A 16,262-nucleotide genomic window follows, 5' to 3' on the forward strand; every position below is an offset into this window, starting at 1 on the left:
TGTGTGTGTGTGTGTGTGTGTGTGTGTGTGTAGGGTATTAACCAGACATGCTCATCGAGGTTGTCTGACTTGCATTTCGGTTCACGAAATTGTGTTAACAAGATGAGGTTAGAAACAAGCCAAGGTCAAATGTCACTTCTATGACTTTCTAGTAGAGCAATGTCTGGTAAGTTAATTAACATACTACTGTTTTCCCTTTGGCCAGCATTGGATCATTACAACAGTTTCTATGACCATGCACTTAGTTTCATGTTATTTAAGAGCAGAGGCAGACTATCCACAGCTCATCCATGAACATTAGCTTTATAAAGGTGCCTTACTTTAAAGAAATCCTTATTTATTTAAAAAAGGCATTGTATAAGTGAGACATTACAGCATGTCTTTAAATAGCTGGTGAGCCTACTATATTTAAAATGTAATTCGCTCTCCCCAAATTAAATTTACACAAGGCCTTTCAGGGATGTGATTTTTATATGAAGTGAGGCAAGTCTATAATACAGGGGTGCATTACATTTAATTTTGCAAAATGAATGGAGTAGTATGCTTCCAGGCATGCACGGAATCATAAAGTTGCAGGAATAGAAGGGGCCTCTTGAATTTAATATACTGTCAGATAGCCTGTGTACCCTGTGTAATCTCTCTCTCTCTCTCTCTCTCTCTCTCTCTCTCTCTCTCTTTCTCTCTCTCCACACACACACACAGGCACAGACACACACACACAGATGCACACACAAACACAGATGCACACAGACATACATAGACACACACACAGACATATATACACATACACACACACACACACACAAAGACCCACACAGATACACACACAGAGAGACAGAGAAACAGAGAGACAGAGAGATAGACACACAGACACACTCATACACACAGAGAGACAGAGACACACACAGAAACATACACAGACACACATACACACACATACACAGACACACATACACATACACACACACATAGACACACAGGAGCACACACTCACATACATATAACACACACACATAGACATACACAGGCACACACACTCACACACACACTCTCTCTCACACACATAGACACACACAGGCACATACTCACACACACACACACACACACTCTCATACACACAAACTTCTAGTGGAAACAGAATTGGTAAATTTATCATATTAATACCATTTTATTCATTATCACTAACATGAACACCATCATAACTGTCAGTAGTTTTATAGATACTTTCTTGCCTTAACAGAGCATACTCAATAAGAAATCTATGACGTGTGTTGCAGAGCCTACAGAATATGGTGAGATTGAGGCCGGGCAATTGGTATATTGCGTGGTGAGGTTTTGTCTAAACAAGTTCTCAGTGTATTTAAAAAGTAAATCAAGGGGGTTGGGAAGATGGCAGAGTGGGCACGAGCATACCGTGTGTGAGCGTGACTGCCGGAGTTTGAATCCATAGAACCTGTGAGGAGCTGGGGTTAGGAGTGCTGGAAACCAACTCCAGTTCTCTGGAAATTAGTGCTCAACCTTGGGGCCATGTCTCCACCCCCCCCCCAATGCTCCCTCCTGCAAATAGACAAAAGAACCAAACCTGTTGGTTCTCTGATTCAAAAGAGAAAGGTCAAAATACAGCAACAGCAGCAACAACAACAAAAACCCAAAAGGACAAAGATCTTGCCCAACAAAGAAATTTCTCTTTCCTTCAGAAGATGTTTCCACCACCTGTTCTAGATTCTCTTCCTCGGGTGGTCACTTGGGCCTTTAGGAGAACAATTTTCCTCATTCTGCCCCTGTGCCTTGGTTTCAATTTTTTCATGCCCCTCACTCCTTTTTTGAGACACTTAAATTATGAAGCCCTGGCTGGCCTGGAACTGGCTATGTAGAGTTCCTAAGCACAACCAAGATGAACCGAGAAGGCAATCTATGCCTGGGCCCTCTGCTCCCGGGGGAACCGGAAGAGAGGCTTGGGCAAGGACTTCTCTTCACAATTTAAGCTTTGTATCCAGTCCCTGACACCCTGAGTGCTAGCAGTTATTCTGTTCATTATACAGATAATGCTTAGCAGAGAGTAAAAAAAAAAAAACAAACCCCAAAACAACCCCCACCCCCCATAAAACCCCAAAACCATGGTCTGGGGCCCTCTTGAGGCATTGGGAGGAACTCAAACCAACTTCTGAGGATGCCAAGGAGAAGGCCTGGGGGGAAGGGAAGGGAAGTGCTGAGAGTGTGAGGAACCAATGGCTTGTGTACCTCAAATACATTTTCTTTTAAAAAAAAGTACACGTATTTACAGAAAATATTTATGGAAGTTTGTCAGTTACTACACCATATGTTTAAATTTGTCATAATGTAAAATGATACTACAAATTAATATCTAGATGAAAGAAAGTATTTGCTTTCACCACACGAGTATTTTTGCAAAATATAACTTATCATCATGAGACTTCTCTTGAATTAGAGAAGACTAGCACTCCACATAAGATTCTTAAACTTGGTGTACACTCATACCAAAGTGGGAACAAGGATTCCTTTAGGTACCCAGAGTATGAAAAGCAGATAGAATAGGGTAAAACGTAGCCTGTAGTTGGTGAAGATTTTAACGCCCATCAAGCTTTAGATTAAGTTGTCTGGAAACACGATGTCTAAAACAGCTTCTGGATATGATTGCTTAAATTTTTCTTTTACCACTTCAGGCTGATCAGTATCAGGAAGAAAGAAAGCCAGTGCTCTCTGTTTCTCTTAGAAACGTGTCAGTGTTCGTCACACAAAGCTACAACAGTGGTCTTTGACTCACAGCTCTAGCTGTCAATTCTCTGACCTGTTTCTAGTTTCGGATCTCCTGGTCATTGCTGTAACCATGCTCGTGTGTTATAAAAATAATTTATTTTCAGTGTGGGCTTAGGAAAGCCAAGATTAAAAACCACATGTTGGGCTGCTGGTGAGATGACTCAGTGATTAAAGGTACCTGCTGCCAGACCTGATGATCAGAGTTCAATCCCAGAGAAGGGGAGAACAGACTCCCATGGGCCATCCTCTGACTTCCACAACTGTGCACGCGTGCGTGTGTGCGTGCACACACACACACACACACACACACACACACACACACACACACACACACAAACAAGCATAAACCCCACATCTGTTTAAATATACTACTATCATAAAAAAAGAGTTTGACTATATTGTATTGGTTATTTTTCTTTTGCTGTGATAAAATACCCTGGCAAAAGCATCTTAAGGAAGAAAGGGTCTATTTTGGTTAACAGTCTCAGAAGGACAGAGTAGAGTCTATTATGGTGGGGAAGGTCAACAGTAAGGGGAGGCATGGAGACAGGAGCAGGAAGCTGGCTGTACAAACTAATGCGGGGATCAGAAGGGGGGTGGTGGGTGGAGAGGAGGGAAGGGAAAACTGAAAGTGGGGCCAGGCTATAAACCCCTAAAGCCCACCCTCAAGGACATACTTCCTACATCGAGATCCCGCCTTATAAACCTTCCACAGCATCCCCAAACAATGCCATCAACTGGGATCGATTTTTCAGATAATGAGACTATGGGGTGCAGGGAGAAGCCTCATTCAGACCAGCACAGCACTGCTATCTAGACCCCTTCATCCACTGTGATTTTTTTAGTTGATGGGAGAAAAAGTTCATCTTGATGTTGAAAGCGTCAGGAAGCACCTGTCTTCACGCCGTCAAAGTCACTTTCTGGTTTGTGGCACTTTGTTTTTCTAAAAACACGAATGGTCCAAGTGTAGATCTTTATTCTTTATTACCCTCACGCCTTAGTTTCACCTTATTGAGCTCAAACGAAGGCGGAACTCACAATGGCAGCCTTCTTCAGGGTGGCTGTTTCAGGGAATGATGAATTCTTCCCCTTACAAAGGACTTGGGATTTGGCCCAGCTGTAGCACTCTCACAGTCTTCTGAGGCTAACTTTAGGTTGGTTTGCCTTACGCAGAGTACCTCAAGCCTGACTTTGAGACATTAATATGTACCCTGCGTCTGGGGCAATGAGGGTATCCTTTTCAGCTTGGTTGATTCTTTTTAACCCAGAACTGATTTAGCTGTGTCTAAATTGCATGGCTTCTTTCTACTAATGTGAGAGCGTCACCTTTTAGGGCAGCTCTGCAAACCGACCTTGAGGGAAGCTCATCTGCTTGTCCGAGTGTGCTTTTTGTTATTATTATTATTATCCTCAGGTCAGACTTTATTCGCCCTCAACACACTCTTGTTTTTTCTTCCTCAAGAAATCAGGATGATTTCGTTTCAAAATTTGCATGATTCATCTTCGAACGTCCATCAAAGGCAATGAAGTTACTGCCTAGGGGTTCTGAGCAGGTGAGCTATCAAGATTTAGCTTAATTTGCATCTTTATAGTAACGAGGACCATATTCTAGGTAGGTACAGGCTGACAGGTTTGGTCAGACCACACTGCTAAAGGGGGAGGCAGATGCCACATGGGCTGGGGGTGAGGACAAAGTGTCTCAGGGGCCAGGCTATACCTTAAGCCAGTCAGGTGGCCCTGGGTTTCTCTCTCTTTTTTTTTTAAAGATTTATTCATTTATTATATATAAGTACACTGTAGCTGTCTTCAGATACACCAGAAGAGGGCATCGGATCTCTTTACAGATGGTTGTGAGCCACCATGTGGTTGCTGGGAATTGAACTCAGGACCTCTGGAAGAGCAGTCAGGGCTCTTAACTGCTGAGCCATCTCTCCGCCCCCAAATGCTATAATTCTTTTTTTTTTTTTTTCCGGAGCTGGGGACCGAACCCAGGACCTTGCGCTTGCTAGACAAACACTCTACCACTGAGCCAAATCCCCAACCCCACCCTGGGTTTCTCTCATGTCTGCTGCTGTGTGGTGTATGTAAGTTTTTATTCAACTCAGATTTTGGGGATCAAACTCAGGTTGTCAGGCTTGTGTGACAATTGCTTTACATCATCAGGCCATTTTTGTGGCCCTTCACTCCATTCTTTTGAGACAAGGACTCTTCAGTGAACCTGACCATTCTGGCAAGACTGACTGACTAGTGAGCTACAGGGATCTACCTGACTCTGCCCTTCCTAGTGTTGGACTTCCAGGCCTGCTGCTATGCTTGGCTCGTGTGTTGGCATTGGGCACCTGAACGTAGGTCCCTTTGCTTGTAGAGCAAGTACCCGCTGAGCCGTCTCTGTAGCCACAATAGTTAAAAGCTGTCATTCTATCTGTGTTGCATGTTCCCAGACGAACATGGCGTTTATAAAGAGCACAGAGAAGAGACTGGTGTCCAAGAAGCGAAGTACTGGTGCCCAGAGAACAAAGACCCCTTGACAGTGGGTTGGTAAGGAGGTTGTATTGTATTTTCCCTGTCTTAGTGTTCGTTAATTTTAAATTGCTGTTAAAAGGACTTTTTCTAACCTTGTGTGAATTGCTCTGTGTGGGTACGTGCATGTGAATCAGGCACTCACAGAGATCGGAAGAGGGCACTGGATCCCCCAGAACTGGAATTCCAGGTAAGCTGCTGGGAACCAAGCTTAGCAAGCTTAGCAAGCTTAGCAAGAGAATCACTCATATAGATACAGAAGAATGAGGACTACTCAAGGAGTCAGGAGCACAGAAAAGGAGAATGTAAACCCATCATAAAAAACAAAGCATCTCTTTTTTCTAACCTACGATAAATTTAACCTATAATAAATCCAAGAACTATGCCATAATTTGGGGACATCTAGTGTAGAGACATTCATTTATGCTTCCAAACCAGCCATCCTCCCCCGCCCCCCATCTTGTCTAGAGCTATCGTTGTTGCCTAGTTAGAGCGAGTTCTTGGTGACTTTGAGACAAGACAGGATCAGGAAAAGCGAGGGAGAATGAAAGCGAGAAAGAGGAAGAGTGTGCTCCCCTAGTAGTATTTTCTCAGAATTGCTGAAATTATTGGCCATTTAAAGAATAAATATAATTTTCTAGGCCTCAAGGCGAATCTTTCACGTTTGTGCTTGGTGGCAGACAAGTCTTCAGTGCTGTGTGGGGGGCTGAGAGCAGCAGGCAGCTAAGAGGTTTGGACACACTCCAGCGCACTGGCTCGCTGCCCCCATGCCACCTCTCCGGTAGTTAGACATTGCCGCCTCTTTAGCTGGGCTCGTTTCGCATTATTAGTTTTTATGTGGCTGAAAAAAAAATAGACATCTAAGAACTTGTTCTGCACTGCCACAGGATTTAATCTGATATATTAGAAGAATGTAAAATTTAAGCCAACTGGACTTGAGTTTAAATTCTTGTTCCCTTCGGTTAAATAGAGCATCTTAAGGAATATATTGCATTGACACGGGTTTCTTTCAACGTTAATTACTGTGCGCTCATTGGTATGAAGGTTACATACATGACTGTGTGTGTATGGGAAGGACACAGGTCAACATTCAGTATTGCTCTTTTTTTTTTTAAAGATTTATTTGTTTGTTTTATGTAAGTACATGGTACACTGTCATTGTCTTCAGACACACCAGAAGAGGGCATCAGATCCCATTACAGATGGTTGTGAGCCACCATGTGGTTGCTGGGAATTGAACTCAGCACCTTTGGAAGAGCAGTCAGTGCTCTTAACCGCTGAGCCATCTCTCCAGCCTTCAGCATTGCTCTTTAGCATCATTATCTACCTTCTAAGACAGAGTTTCTCAGTGGCTTCAGTGTCTAAGTAGGCTAGACCGCTTGGCCATCGAGCGATTGCAGGCCTTTTAATGTGGGTTCTAGAGCTTGAACACGGGCCCTCATGCCTGCAAGACAAACATTTTGCTGGGTGAGGTGGCTCCCTAGCCTTCCTTCGACACTTAAAAAATAATTAGAGTGGCTCGTATTTGTTTTCGGTTAGTGTGAAGACTCAGTGAGATGATCCGTGTCGTAAAGTCAGTGCGGAGAGAGGGTGTCTGCTCAAGAAGTGTCATCTCATGTCTCTAAATGATTTTGCCACCCTCAGGACACTTCTGAACTTTATAACAGTTGTGCCGCTCCGATCATACCCCCTCTGCCCACCCCCTTCTTGTCCCTGAGAATACCACCTATAAGTTGTTCATTTCTCAAGAGCTATTATGGTTAGAGTTATGGATTCTGTGGGCTAGGTGGAATCCAAAGGCAACCTTTATAGCTTGTACTTTTCAGGTGAGCTAAAACTCAACCCATAATGTGTACTGCTGACTGGCTAGTGATTAAGACCCATCCCAATTCTATGTTGAGAGTGAAGGAGACAGCCAATGGGCTGGGAACAATAGTAGGGATACAGGGGTGATGTACTAAACAGAGAGGGTAGGCTCCCCACTGCCTGTGGGCGAATCTAGCCTTCAATATTGATATTAACTCACTCCTCAGGATGGAGATGAAGTATCACCCCTTCCACAATAGTTCAACCTTGTGTTCCGGCAAAATAAGAGGAAGCTCGGATACAAACAGCTGTTTAACATTCCTCAATTAAACGGCACCACCCTTTTCCAGATAGCCTTGCTGAAACTTGTCAGTATCTCAATACAAGTTCTCCTCAGCTGCATACTTAGAGTCCCAAGATCTAGCAAAAGTCTAATAAATCCTGTGCCTTTGAACACAGAATGACCCTAGTCTCTCTACACATGTCTGGCTAGTTTGTAATTCTAGTCTGTAATTCAGTCTATTTCAAAGTTATCTGCAAACCCATGATCCTCACTCAGTTTTCGGAACACTGAAAGGACCCGTGTGTGTCACCACACTCAGTGTCATGAGCGAGGATAGGGGCTGCTGTCCGATGCCATGAACTCTCTTCACTGCTAAAACGAAGGCAACTCTTACAAAGGACCCTAAGAGCTTAGATGGCATCTAAAATGCCTGGGGATTTAATACCTAAAGCAGTTGGTGATATACAGAGGAGAGCTCCTTTTCTGCCCTGCCTGTTTTAGCTTCTTAAATCTGTGATCTTATTTTACATAACCTTTAAATGGCCAACATCATAGAGTAGATGAATAAAAGGATTCATTTCTGTGATGGCTGGCATCTTAAGAATTTGTTTAGCATCCTCCTGTGCTCTGCATGAATTATTTCATTTCTTCCCCACCGTTGTTCCCATGAGGCCTCCTTTTCACACCTGATCTTATAGTGCAGAACAATTTTAAAATTCTGGAAATAAATCTTAGGCCCAATTGCAACACACGGACACACAGACATATACAGATCTACACACACACACACACACACACACACACACACACACACAAACACAGTCAGACAGACATGTAGATACATATTCACACACATCATACATACACACACTATACATACATATGTATGTGTATATATATAGATACACATGCAACACACCAACAACTGGTGTATAGATACACACCAACAACTGCTTTGTTTTTCTGTTTTTTTCTTCTTTCTTTCTTAGATACTGGCTGTATTAATCTTTTCTTACTGCTGTGACCAAATTACAGAAGCAACTTAAGGGAAGGAGAGCTTACATTGGCTTACAGTTTGAAGAGAGACAGTCTATCACAGAGGAGCCTGAGGAGGATACCTGCATTTTGCACAAGCAGTCAGGAGGCAGAGCAGACAGAAAGTGAGACCATAAAACCTCTATCTAGGCCTGCTCCAGTGACCAAGCCTCTACCAAGGCCTGCTCCTCTACCAAGCCTTTACCTCCTAAAAGCTTCATAGCAGCTAAGTATTAAAACCCATGGACCTATGGAAGGTACTTTCCATTCATACCACAACACAGGCTGAGAGTAAACCAGCCAAGCCCATGAGTGCTTGCCCCCAGCTCCTGGAGCAGAGCCCAGGTTTGCTTTTGCACAGAGAATTCCACCCTTTCTCAGTGCACCTGCCTGATTTTGCCACAAGCAGTTTCTCAAGAGAATTCTCCCGAAGCACACGGGGAACTCGCCTAAAGATCTAGAGTTTCCCACCAGGTTCTCATTATAAGGCTAAGGGGACATGATTAAAAGTCACACGCTTCTTCTTTCTGCTCTGGTTAGCTCTCACAAGGCTGGAAGTTTATGATTAATACAGAAGGCTGGTCCCAGTATATAAATATCACTTTACCCAACCTGTGAAGATTTCTCATTGGCTCCTTTCTGTGCGACACAAAAGTTCACACCTTCCAGTGTTTCCAAAGCTATGTGACCTATGAGCCTTGTAACCAGCTATTGCCAGGTGGGTTGGCATGTCTGGACTCCCTAAAGGTACCTAGGCTCTGTGGGAAGGTTTTGCTTAGGGTTTGTGTCTCAGATATGGGACCAGCCAGGTCCTTCAACAGAGGGTGTCCTAGGTCCTGCAGACACACTGCAGGTGACCTGGGGCTGACACTTTTCTTCTCTCTCTCTCTCTCTCTCTCTCTCTCTCTCTCTCTCTCTCTCGCGCGCGCGCGCGCGCGTGTGTGTGTGTGTGTGTGTGTTACAGTGTGAGTATGGAAGTCAGATGACAAACTTTAGTGTCAGTCCCTGCTGTTTTGTACCTTGCATGAGGCTGGTCTCTTGTTTCCACAGCATATATACATTAGGCTAATTGACCAGTGAGCTTCTGGGGAATCCTGCTGTCTCTGGCTTCCATCATCCCCAACGAGTGCTGGGTTGTACACTATGACCACATTCAGTACATTCGGTTTTTAACCTGAGTTCTGAGGGTTTGAACTCGTGTTCTCACATACCAGGGGTTTCTAAGACAGGTGCTGGGGCCCTCTTAAACTTTATTCCGTTAGTAGGGTTTGTAATTCACCATATGTCACTCCAGTGAAAGCAACATACAGATGTGTGATGTGTTAGGTCCCACATGAAATCATGCTAAACTGTTGTTTATTACTGGATATGCTGTGATCTTCACACACACACACACACACACACACACACACACACACACGCACACACACTATGGGTCCACTTTAAGTTTTTTTTTTTTCACTGTTGTTACTTTACTCATTAAGTTTGAAATCATTGGCAAAGTGAGTGCAGCTAAGAAAGAGTTGCGACCCTGGGGCCTGTGTTCAGCAGTCTGAAGACAAGGAGGTGGGGTGCAGGTCTCTTACCACTAAGGAGAGGCCTGTTTTGTCGGTATGAGGCAGGCAGTTGGCCGATGCCCTCCATCCTGTGGCTCATGACCCGTGCAAGGTGGCCCGTGTGATGCAGGCTTCCCACAATGATGCTATGGAGGTACACAGGCTCGATGAAGTGACAGAGGAGAGCGCCTTGTAGTCCCAGCACATTCCAGCTAGAAGGAAAAGCAAGGGTGAAGTCAGTGGGATTCCTGCGCCTGCTGGAGGGGGCGGGGTGCATGCTGGCAGTTCCCGGGACACTCAGGGAGCTGGACTTGTAAGAGATGTGAGTAAGAGACTTGAGGGAGAGATGCCATTTTCTCCTTCGGCTGTCTGCTCTTTGACGTGTCCCCCTTTTCAGCCTGGGGAGGAATGGGTTGGGAACTTCTCAGATGCAAGCCATCAGGGTGGCCACGGGTGAGTCTGCTAGACTCTAAGGACCTGGGACTGAACTCTGGCAGTGTCTCTTGCGTTCATTAAGATCAACTTTCTTTTCTGGGAAACCAAGTTGTTAGAGAGACAGAGCACTAGTCTCCCAGAGACTTAAAAACCAAACTCTTTAAAAGAAGTGAATCTGGATTTTTTTCTTCTTATATTCCACCTGGGAAAGGTGCAGAAATTGAATTTGCTGATTTCCATTTGGAGAAAAGCGCTGTCTTCAACCCCCTTTGTCCTTAGTACTCGAAATGACCTACTGTATTGAAATTAAAGGACATTAATAAATGACCTTGTTTTGGTCTGGGGATGGTGTTTTATTTTAAAAAGCCTAGATGAGAGATGATTGACAAGGGCTCTCTCTTTGAAATAAATATATCTCTGGATGAATGTTCTTACTTCTTTAAGCAGAGATGACAGAAGTACTGTGATAAGTTTTCCCCCCTCCAACCTAAATTCAGGGTAGAAAGTTCCGTGTATCCACTACTCAATGTGGTTTCCACCCTAATGTGTTTAGAATGCAGCCACTATTGGAGGGAGGCATTATGTAGCTAATTTCTTACATCATTGTTCTTTTTCATTAATTAACATTTCTCCACTGTTGGAGCAATTATTGTGGGGCCTCCATGCTGTACATCTCTTTTGATGATTAATAAGGAGTCATTATATCTCTCTTCCCGAAGCAGTCAATTAACACAGAATTCTTTCCATTAATTACCGAATGCGTCCCTACCTGGAGAGCAATCTGCTCCGAGAACCGGTGACACCAATTGCTCTAAAAAGTTCTCTTTAAATTTTATTCCAAAAACACAAGCAATTTAGCCAGCGATATTAATCTGCCTCAGAAGCATCGTGGTGAATGAGAAACATCTTTTAATCTCATGCAAGAAAAGGCAGCCATCTGGCTGGCAAGGATTTCAGGGAGCCACTCTCCCAGTCTCCCTCTGTAAATGCAGGTCATTAAAGTAATGTGTTCATCTACATAAAACTCAAATGGAATATAAAAGGTAATATTTATATACAAACAATTTAGTCCCACGATTTAAACAGTCATTGGTTTTATGAAACATTTACTTTAGGCTATCAGATTTGCATAACTTCATTTAAAAATACTGTGGTCAGTTTCCAGAAGTCATATTAGTCTTCTCAGCAAAGAAAGGGCTGTCTTCAGATACATGCACTTTATCCAACTGTAAATATCAGAATGGGATGAGAGAAAGGGCATGTCTGGGAGAAGCACACGTTCTCCCTCATTCCTGATGCCTTTTGGCTGTAATGTTCCTGCTTCAAGCTGAATTTTCACTAAAATAAGACACACCCACCATGGTTCCTCTAATGGCCCCACTCTTCACTGATGAGTTACAGAATGCCTATAAAACACAGGAGAGGAGTCTACTAATAATATCTGAAATCTTCTTGGGAGCAACAGTGTTGGTGGTTTTGAGTTGTACTTGAGGAATTTGGTTAATTCTCTTGTCTTATGACAATGTATTATTTATCTATTTTATTAATTTTTAAATACAATGTCATGTGTCCCCCTCTCTCCTCCTAGATTCTCTCTATATCCACCCAACCTCATGTTCTTTCCATCAAACATAAAGCACACACACACACACACACACACACACACACACACACCCAGAAAACTAAAATCAAAACAAACAAAAAGATAAATGAGATAAAAACCAAGAAGCTAAGAAGAGATATAATAAGACAGGTCGTTGGTGCTTACCACCAAACTGAGGGCCTGAGTTTAATCCCTGGAACCCAAGTGTTAGAAAGAAAGTTGTCCTCTGACCTCCGTATGTGCAGTATAGAATGTGATATCTCCCAATTAAATAAAAATGTAGTAAATAATTTCTATTTAAAGGTGAGAATGCCAAGAATGGTTGCATATTCTTGTAGACCCCGTACTTGAGAAACAGAGGCAGGAGAATTGTGAGTTGGAGGCCAGCCCAGGCAAGACTCTGCTTGATACAAAAAAAAAAAAAAAAAAAAAAAACTCCTCTCCAACAAACAAATACACAAATAAACAGAATAGAACAGAATTGCTACAGTGTAGTGTTTTAGACATATTCTCTTCAAATTCAGAGATGGTAAAAGAGTATGCCAACGAAAGGTTTGTTCAGAAGGATGCTCAGAGTCTGTCAAGAGGTAACTATACAAAGCAGAGGGCTTGAGGTTACAGATGGCAAGAGTGGAGCTTGTAATCTCAGACTGTTGATAAAATGTAGAAATTTCCTATCCATTAAAAGCAGAATAATACACAAATCTCCACTGATAACAATGCATCTTCTTCAAAGAAGCTAAGCCTATGACAATAAAATTGGAATTCCCTAGATGGGATATAATAATTCCTGAGACCATCAAAGTATTGGCTTTGAACAAAACTTGTGGAACACATTTGAGTGGTTCTGATTCCACTGGATTGTCGAAAGACAAATAACTTCTATATTTGGTTCCTCCTAATAACCTTTACAATAAAAAGAAAAATCAACCCCCTCTTTGCCTGATATAGAAGTTTAAACGAATTCAGCCAACGCGATCAATAAAACCAAATGTCTCTCTGAATATGAACTGGAGAATCCTCAGCACTCAGGATTGAATGGAAAAATACCTCTCCTTTTGTTCAAATAGCTGATATGCCTGTAATGTTGACAGAGACAGAAATCCTATGCCTAGTTTTCAATATAGATAATCCCTAGATAAATATATATTTTTGTCTGTTTGTCAATCACAGAAATACCACAGGTAAGTGGAGGAGAGATTTCAGAAAAGGTTGCCTTTCTTTAGCCAAGAGATGTCATCTGCTTGCTGAATTTGAACCGTGACCTCCAAGTTTGGGAGAAAATGATGCTGGGCCTGTGCATGAGGCCCTTCAAGGTGTGCCCTGGAGTTTGGACAGAGAGCATCCATTGGTGTTGTGTATTTTGAATATTTTCTCTTTCCGCCTGTTCTTTTTTTTTTTTTTTTTTTTTTTTTTTGTTTGGCCCAATTGATAAGATATAATTGCCCACCTAAACATTCAAAGCCCAATACACATCCATCCCTTAAGAACATTCGTAACAACCTGTAAAGGAATCTTAACGTCACCTGCCACATTGTCCTGCCATGGCTTCTCCCCGCCTGTTCTTTATACCATCTTGATGTGGTCCTGGGAAAAGGTACAGCTCTTTAGAATTTAAATATGTATGAGTTACTAAATGAATTAGTTCCAGAGATATGCACTTCTACTTTTGTGAGTCTGTTTTCTGAAAAAAACACCACAGCAATTACAAACTTTTCTCATGTTCTGTCTGAAGCCAGCAAGAGTCACACGGAGGGACAAAGAAGTCACAGTCTGTAGATACTCAGGGGCTATGGTGGAACCATAGTCTTCAACTTAGCCCACATGCTGGATCGATTCAAGAAAATATATGGTATGCACTCGCTGATAAGTGGATATTACCCCCAAAACTCAGAATACTCAAGATACAACTCACAGAACACATAAAGCTCAAGAAGAAGGAAGACCAAAATGTGGATGCTTCAGTCCTTCTCAGAAGGGAGAACAAAAATACTTACGGGAGAAAATACAGAGACAAAGTTTGGAGCAGAGACTGAAGGAAAGGCCATTCATAGACTACCCCATCTGTGATCCATCCCATATACAGACACCAAACCCAGAAACTAATGCAGATGCCAAGAAGTGCATGCTGACAGGAGCCTGACATAGCTGTCTCCTGAGAGGCTCTGCCAGAGCCTGACAAATACAGAGGTGGATGCTCACAGCCAACCATTGGACTGAGAATGGGGTCCCCAGTGGAGGAGTTAAAGAAAGAACTGAAGGAGCTGAAGGGGTTTGCAATCCCTTAAGAAGAATAACAATATCAACCAACCAGAGCTCCCAGGGACTAAATCACTATCCAAAGAGTACATGGACAAACCCATGGCTCCAGTTGCATATGTAGCAGAGGATGGCCTTGCCAGGCTTCAATGAGAGGAGAGGCCCTTGGTCCTATCAAGGCTTGATACCCCTTGTAGGGGAATGTCAGGGCAGAGAGTCGAGAGGGTGTGGGTGGGTGGGGGAGCACCATCATAGAAGCAGTGAGAGGGGGGGGTGGAATAGCAGGTTTCTGGAGGGGAAACTGGGAAAGCAGATAACATTTGAAATGTAAATAAAAAATATTCAATAAAAGAAAAAAAAAGAACATTCTGGTTCATGTCCTAGTTTGCTTTCTACTGTTGTGATAAAAAAAAAATGATCAAAAGCAACTTGGCAAGGAAAGCAGTTTTTCATCTTACAACCCCAAGTTATACTACATCTCTGAGGGAAGCCAGGGTAGGGACTCCAGGCAGGAGTCCGGAGACAGGACCTGAAGCAGAGGATGTGGAGGAATGCAGCTCCTCATGGCTGGCTCAGTTACTTTGCTTATAGCACCCAGGGCCACCTGTCCAGGAATGGTGCTATTACCCACAGTAGGGTGAGAACTCTCCTATCAATCATTAATCAAGAAAACGCCCCACAGACACACCTCTAGGCCAGTCTGACACGGAAAATTCCTTAATTGAGGTTTCTTTTTCCAGCTGACTCTACTTTGTTAAGTACTCATAAACTATCCAGCACAGTCCCCAAATGTATTATCTGATTGGTTGGGGCGAGTCTGGGCGGTCCTGTTTTTGTTTGTTTACTTGTTTTGTTTGTTTTTGGCCACGTTATTCCAAGGTCATTCAGTGCTGAAGCTTTAGTATTTGAGTAGTTGATGGAAATTTTGGAGTAAAAAATGTCAGATAAAATACACATCCAGACGCTGCTCACTTGGCCATCCTGGACCACTTTTTGCTGCTTTGAGCATATGGCTGCTCAGTGGTCCTCCCAGTGTGGCACCTGAGTGACACAGGCAGGGATGGGCCCTTGACTGAAGCACATACTCTCAGGCCCCATGGCAGTCCTGCCAAATCAGAACCTCTGGGGAGAAGTCTAGCAGTTGCATTTTAACAGGACTTCCAGGTGATTGCGTTGCTGGTAAAGGTCAAAGGCCATTGGAACATGGCCGTACTAATGCTGTTCTGCCTTCCAATCCACTGAGAGACCACAGAAAATCAATTTCACATCTGTCTGGGAGGTAATAACTGTTTCCTCCACACATTTCCTTCGTGTCACACCACTTTCCCTCCACGTTTATGAAGACAGGTAATAATACAAACCAGAGTCACTCGGCCAACCCATTCCTAGTTGATTAACCGTGTTCCACTTTTTTTTTAATAGGTGAAGAAGAGTGATAACCCTTTGAGTGAATAGCAGGACTTGTAGGAGCTCATCCCAGGGGTATGCGTCAGTAAAGTAGGGTGTATGCATCAGGCTAGTCTTTACAGATTTGCCATAAACAGGAAGCAAACTAAAGAAGACAGAAGAAGACTGGAAGCAATTATGCTACCATTTAGTACAGACCCGACCTAATAAATCACAGTATATTCACAGAAAGTAAAATCACACTGCTTGCCTTATTGTCTGTGGTACATATCACTATGTCCCTAGCAAGGGCTGCTCTAGAGTACCTCCCCTGCTCTCTGGCTTTGTCTGTGTACCTCCTCCCATGCGAATTCCCGACATCCAACAGTCTGCCTGCACAACCACTCTCCCCAGACATTCATTAGGACACCTAGGACTGTTTCAGATTATGCTGTCTCTCTCTCGTTTTCTTTCCATATACTCACTGATCTAGATAGCCATGTTTCTTCTGCAGAACTAGATTCTTAGACCTCTGCTGTTTCCATACCTCTGAGCAGAGTCTGGGAGCCATGCAGCGACCTGTACCTCTGTGGGTACTAAT

General features: G+C 43.2%; 1 protein-coding gene across 1 annotated transcript in view; it reads right to left on the minus strand.

Moving 5' to 3' along the window:
- Adarb2 (adenosine deaminase RNA specific B2) overlaps positions 1-16,262 on the minus strand; it is a 538,180-nt gene that overhangs the window by 12,999 nt on the left and 508,919 nt on the right. The window contains 1 exon segment of the mRNA NM_133302.2: positions 10,009-10,190. Within this exon segment, the coding sequence (NP_579836.1) occupies positions 10,009-10,190 (182 nt within the window).

The sequence above is a fragment of the Rattus norvegicus genome, chromosome 17, assembly GCF_021556685.1.
Source record: "Rattus norvegicus strain SHRSP/BbbUtx chromosome 17, alternate assembly SHRSP_T2T, whole genome shotgun sequence".
Taxonomy (NCBI): Eukaryota; Metazoa; Chordata; class Mammalia; order Rodentia; family Muridae; genus Rattus; species Rattus norvegicus.